We start from the raw sequence: 6,083 nt of genomic DNA, 5'->3' as shown, positions 1-6,083 counted from the left end.
GGGGGTCCTGAGGATTTTGCACTGCAGGTTGGTGTCTCGACCTCTTGCAGGAGCGAGCCGGACGGGACGCAGCAAGCAGCTTCCTGCTCAGACAGGGCTAGGAGAAGCCGAACTTTACGAGCGCCACAGCATGTCAGCGACGCCGCGAACTGGAGGGCACGAAATAACTACTCAAGCTTAACAGAAGCCCTTTGGGAGCACTGGGAAGGACACAGGGAGGACCTGACATCAGCCCACGGGCAAAAAAAAGCCCACAGTACTCAGTAACTTTAGGGTATAGTTGCTCTCTGGAAGAACTCGAACGCAACTGAAACTGCAACTGAGCTCTGGAATGGACTGACCTGAAGAAAAACCTGAGATTTAGGACACCTGAAGACTAGCGAACCGCCCTCAGAGGACAAAGCATTTGGCATAAAACAATTAAGCATAGAGTTTCTACGGTTTGTTAGAAGACAAATAAACGGACCAGAAACCAGTGTCTGCAGCACCTTGGGGGGTTTCCTCCACGCCCAGCCGCGGGGCGGCTCCAAGGAGCACCGCTGCACTTCTCCGTGCTCGGCCCCTCTGGCTGACAGGAAAATGCTCTTTCGGCAGCCCTCCTCTAGATTCTGCCTCGCCTCTCGGAAGACGGTCCGTTGGGATGCCGAACGCCGAGGACAGGGCTCGGTCCAGGCAGTAGGTGAACCTCCGTAGCATCAGCTCAGGAGCGCTGCTTGCACGGTTCTTCTCCTTGTCTACATGTCCTCAACGCTCCACTTGTACGCAAGCTCCTGAACCGCCTTCTTGTTGGCCATCCTGGCAAAGCGCTGCTGCTCGAATCCATTGGACCTACAAAGCCGTAACGAGAAGACCGTGGGCTGCTGCGCGGGAGCTTTTCTGAAGCAATGAGACTTTTTAGAGATGTGACAGTTCTCCCCCTCCTCTTACTCTGCCTCAGTCTCCACCTCTGTTACCAACAGTTAGCCCCTCTGAAGCAAGTTACCTCACCCGCATCCTGAGGAAGAGGGGGCCTCTCCCTGCCTGCTGCTGGGTGGCCGCGCTGCAGAAGCTATTCACACCCTTGCCGACAGCACCAGCCTCGCTGCCTTCTGGCCCGGACAAGCAGGTATTCCCCAGCCACACGTAATTTAACACATTCAACCTTGCTATCGCTAACAGTCTCCTTCATCTGGTAAGCGGGAACCTTTACACTGTGAGGTCTTTGAAGCAAAAGCTCGTTATTTATTCTTACTACTATTCCACCCCCCATGACTGTATCAGGAACACGTACCTGTCCACACCATCCCAGCGATGCCCGGGCCATATATTAAATCTGTTGAGCGGAGGTGCTGGTCCCTTGTACCTAGGTTTTTCTAGAAACAGAAAGAGCAACACAGTCGTTTACTACTGGCACGCAATCATGCGGTCACGTCGTCACCAGCCCAAGGGGTACATATACAGGCGTGGTGCACGGGCTGCTCAACTACAGCCGCAGAGGAAACTTCCGAAGATACGCTTAATCGAACTGGAGGCTGCTGAATTTTACGCCGCCGGAGCCCGCTCTCCAAGCTACAAATAGCAGGGCCCCTTACCGGTAACAAGGCAACCACAGCTTGTCACACTGCTCCTGCCCTGGCTCCAGAGCAGCAGCCCTCCAGGAGCAAGCTGCCTGGGCAGTCTCAGGCCGTTTGCTGAACAGCGGCCGCATTTCTGCGCTGCTGGGGCCAAAACCGTACACCCGTGTGACTCAACATCCAAACCTTTCTTTTCTTTGTTCTCCTTGGCCTTTCTTTTTTTGATGAATTCAGCCATGGGGTCTCCTTCTCTCTCTTGTTCCCTCAGCATTCGATCCAGATCCTGGTCATCAATATAACGGGCCAACGGCTTCTGCATCTCTTTTATCGCATCTTCCACGTTCTGCTGCTGTTGCCTCCCCTGCGCCAGCCTGAAAACAAACACAAAGCTTCACTCCACGCCCAGGCAATCCCTTACCGTGTCCTGCTCGCTTTGCAGGACCGATCTCAGTCCTGAGCTCCCACCGTAGGTGCAGCGTTCCCAACGCACACCCAGCCACCGAGGGATTAATCGAGGGGGTCTCCGAGACATGTGGAGCACGCGCTCTCCTGGTCCCAGGCTAACTCGGAACGCAGTGACGGGCCACCGCCACCACCACTGGAAGCGGTATCAGAACTGGGCTAAGGAGCAGGGAGCGGAGAGTCCCAGGCTGTACCAGGAGGCGCAGAGACCGCGCTCGGGAGCGCAGGAGAACCTTACCCTTTACCCCACTTGGCGTATTGCTCGTCTCTCTCCGACTTCGCTTCATCTTTCTGCCTCTGCTCCAGCCGCTCCTGCGCGAGGTCCCGCTTGCGGCCCGACTTGTCTCGGAAGACGGTCTCAGAGTGTCGTGACTCCTCTGGAGGGGGCAGACGCCTCAGGTCAGGCGTTTTGGAACATTTCGCCGTCTCCAGACAATTCAATGACTAACTGCGACTCATTTCAGCATTTTTTCCTTTTACTTGTTCTAGCCGCTGAAAGAGCTTATCGTCCAAAAGCAGGGAGGATCACAGCTCTTGCTTAGCTGCTGCCCCACACAGCCACGCTCGCACCCTGAGCTCTTTGACCACCAGCCTGCTTCCTCAGACTTGCAGATGGGGCAGACAGAGGAAAAGCCTCTCACCCTCCCTGTGAATTCACTGGCCTGGCTTTGAAATCACCGTTTACGCCATCTTTTATTTCAGAGGCTCAGTGACCCCACCCACGGAATCCATCGGCGTGTCTAGATGCTGCTCCACAGGGATGCTCTCCATCAGGACCCGAACACCAGGGCCTGACAGAGCATCAAGAGACAGCTGAAAGCAGAGAAAGCGAGCTGGTGCTCGTGCAGTGTTTTTACACCCCTACCTTCCAAGTGCTTGTTATTTCTCTCATGCCTCCTGAGCTCCTGCTGTTCCCTCCGCAGCACGTCAGCCGACACCAAACCAGCCTTGACCCCCGATAACATCATGTTTGCCTGCAAATCAAACAAAACCAGAAAAATCACATTTACTGCTGGCCAAGAGGTATCCCGCGATCCAGAGGCATAACAAGGGGACAGCCCAAAATCAAGAGAGACGTGTCAGCAGCCCACCATGGTACAAAGCCACCGTGCTGGCATCCTCACAAACAACTGCCCCAGCCCTCCAGAAACAGAGCTCTGAGGCAGAGCTCCTCTCTCACGCCTCCCTCATGCCTCTTCTTATTGCAAGCAGAGGGCCTGGCTCGGCTGCATCCATGAGGTATATGAAGTTTCTACTCCACAGTTCGTAAGTCGTTGGATTTTTACAGTTTTCTACCACCCAAGAAGTAACCTACACCTTAAATGGAAAGACACAGCCCTTACCTTCTTGGGAGATCCCTTAGCGTCACGGTGGCGATGAGGTGAGACGTCAGGGGGACTCCCTGAACCGCGCTGATCCTTTCCAGATGGTTGCGTCCGTCGTGGAGGAGACAAATCAGAGTCTGAAGATTTGCTGTGATTCTGTTTGAGAGGGCCACGCTTAGGGGAGTTGCTGCGTACACGGCCTAGCCTGTGGTCTGCATCCGAGGCGTCCCGGGTACCCCTCCGTGGAGATGGAGGGTCAGAGTCGTGCCTTGGGTGCCGCTGAGGCGAGGGCACCGGCCTAAGCTTTTTCGTGGCTGGAGAAGCACCTGCAGTAAAGACATAAGCTAACTAAAAATCACAGAAGTCAACGGAATTCGTCCCGCAAAAGGACTAAACACAGCAGTGCACGAGGTTAATCCCTAGGAAAATCAAGGCCTTAAGAGACAACAAGCTGTACGGAAAAGACAAGTATGCGACAAGAGTCTGCGAATTCTCTTCCTCTGAACACGTACCTGCAGACAGGGTTTAAACTGCATTTTCCTTTCAGATGTGTTTACGCCTTAGCCAGATAACCCTTAGGTTAATTCTAGTCCAGCTGATGAAACAACAGGATTACAAGAACTAGCTGCACCAAGAGCCACGACAACCTATCCACCACCATTCCGCGACTGTGGACTGCTAATTCCACGCCACTCACCTCTCAGGAGCGCGCAAACACCGTCACCAAGGGGGCAGCCAGCAAAGCACAGGACAGGCAGAACAGGCTCGCACACACACTCACCTTTTGCTCTGCTCTTTTTCAGACTAGGTGACCCAGTCCTCTTTCTCCGAGGCGGTGACGAATCTGGGTCAGAATCGTACCTCTTCTTCCGTGGAGGGGACAGATCTGGCGTAGCCTGACGCTTCGGACGTGACGAGGACTTGTCAGAGACGCCGTGCCTGAGCTGCGACTGCTCCCCTTGGGCTCCCCCTGAGCGTGACTTGTCTGTGGTTTTGCAGCCCTTTTTCCCCATTGCTGAACTGACTCTCTTTGGAGAGACGTTAGGGGAGTCGTGGCGCTGTCGCCTGGGGGGTGACAAGTCTGGGGAGTCGTGGCGCTGTCGCCTGGGGGGTGACAGGTCTGGGGAGTCGTGGCGCTGTCGCCTGGGGGGTGACAGGTCTGGGGAGTCGTGGCGCTTCCGTCTTGCAGAACAGAGGTCTGGGGAGCCATTCTGCTTCCTTTTGGGTGGTGACAGGTCTGGGGAGTCGTGACGCTTCCTTCTTGGTGGGGAGAGGTCAGGGGAGCCATTCGGCTTCCTTCTGGGTGGTGACAGGTCAGGGGAGTCGTGGCGCTTCCTTCTTGGCGGGGAGAGGTCAGGGGAGTCGTGGCGCTGTCGCCTGGGAGGCAAGAGGCTGGGGGAATTGTTTCTCTCTCGCCTGGGAGGGGACGGATCCGGGGAGTCATGGCGCTGTCGCCCTGGAGGCGACCTGTCCGGGGTGTCGTGCCGCAGCCTCCTGGGTGGCGAGCTGTCCAGAGAGTCATGTCGCTGTCTCCTGGGAGGGGAGGAGAAGGTGAATATAAGAGTTAGATTTTTGGTTTGTTTTGCCATCTCCAGACTGGAAACAAAACCCAAGTGGGACCTGTAAAGCAGTAGGAGCCAAGGACAAAAACACCTTTCTGAACGCGAATTCATACTTGATTCTGCCCCTCCCTGTAGTCACCTGCATCCCTGAGCTGCAGACTTCCCAAAGTAGATCCCAGAAACCCTCCGAGGCAATCGGGGTCACAGGAAAGCTGTAATTTTGAAGTCTCCAGGGACCCTTGCGACACTCACACATCAAGACCCATTTTGTGCCCTTGTACAATCGTCTTCTCACAAGGAAAGGCCCCACCACGCTCTCCTAGAGAGCCTGGACGCTGTGCGACCCTGGAAAATCCCACAGATGCTTTCGGAGAAGAGGCACGTTGTGCCACCACCACCCTCACCGCATTCCAGATCTGCAGCGAGCTATCACCCGGGTTTCTGACCCTGTCAGAGGACTGTGGGACGGCTGTTCGCACATCATGCAGACACCTAGACAGCACACTGGCTGCCGGTTCCCCCCGCAAGAAGATGTTATTTGACAGTGGAAAAGGAATCCCTGTGTATGCCGCTTCTCACACGTCACAGCAGAGCACTTGGAAATGGCAGAACAAGACAGCCGATACTAGAAAACAAGAGCTAACAGAGGGAAGAATTGCCAGCCGGAGCCCCCTACCTCACGGTAGATTTGGCAGGTACTGAAACATCTGAGCTTTGTGAGTCTTCGTTCTGGTCTAAAGAAAAACAATCAGAAAGTCAGCATCAGTAGGGTTCTCCACAGCATTTCAAGGTTTGTATTTTTTTTTTAAAGCTAGCATTGTTTTTAACTTGCAAGGTCGTTGTTTGGAGCAGTGAAATATTCAGGGAGAGAGGGTGGAAGGGGCTGGTCTCACCTCCTAAAAGTTTCCATTTAGCATTTGTTCGGAATTCCTCCATGAGCTTCACTTCATCTGGACGCTCGTCGATAAACTCTGCCACCTGAAGGTAAAACACCCGAGTAAACACCACGCCTTTAAAGAAAGGACGGACGGATTTCTGCCCTCTAACACGAGTCACTAAGCACGACTGCACTGACGGGCAACCGCTGCCTGGCCATCGTTTAGCTGCAGACAGATCCCAAAACAACTTCCCTAACCCTTCGCCTTCAAGGTTTATCTCTTTGACGCCCAGATTTCCAGCCG

General features: G+C 54.5%; 1 protein-coding gene across 3 annotated transcripts in view; it reads right to left on the bottom strand.

Moving 5' to 3' along the window:
- Positions 1 to 503: 503 nt before the first annotated feature.
- BUD13 (BUD13 homolog) overlaps positions 504 to 6,083 on the bottom strand; it is a 6,033-nt gene continuing 453 nt past the window's right edge. The window contains exons 2-11 of one of the 3 annotated variants that reach the window (XM_035892494.1): positions 5,796 to 5,880; positions 5,579 to 5,636; positions 4,445 to 4,873; positions 4,122 to 4,405; positions 3,359 to 3,666; positions 2,881 to 2,989; positions 2,254 to 2,392; positions 1,740 to 1,924; positions 1,271 to 1,352; positions 504 to 828 (exon numbers count right to left, since the gene is read on the bottom strand). In XM_035892494.1, coding sequence (XP_035748387.1) covers positions 735 to 828; positions 1,271 to 1,352; positions 1,740 to 1,924; positions 2,254 to 2,392; positions 2,881 to 2,989; positions 3,359 to 3,666; positions 4,122 to 4,405; positions 4,445 to 4,873; positions 5,579 to 5,636; positions 5,796 to 5,880 — 1,773 coding nt within the window. In that variant the 3' untranslated portion in view covers positions 504 to 734. Of the gene's footprint in view, positions 829 to 1,270; positions 1,353 to 1,739; positions 1,925 to 2,253; positions 2,393 to 2,880; positions 2,990 to 3,358; positions 3,667 to 4,121; positions 4,874 to 5,578; positions 5,637 to 5,795; positions 5,881 to 6,083 lie in introns of all 3 variants that reach the window. The other 2 variants (XM_035892495.1, XM_035892492.1) reach the window with 2 other exon arrangements.

The sequence above is a fragment of the Egretta garzetta genome, unplaced genomic scaffold (genome assembly GCF_000687185.1).
Source record: "Egretta garzetta isolate BGI_Z169 unplaced genomic scaffold, ASM68718v1 scaffold134, whole genome shotgun sequence".
In the NCBI taxonomy this organism is placed as follows: domain Eukaryota; kingdom Metazoa; phylum Chordata; class Aves; order Pelecaniformes; family Ardeidae; genus Egretta; species Egretta garzetta.
The sequence above is the reverse complement of the archived record's forward strand: the minus strand, read 5'-3'. Positions and strand labels throughout refer to the sequence as shown.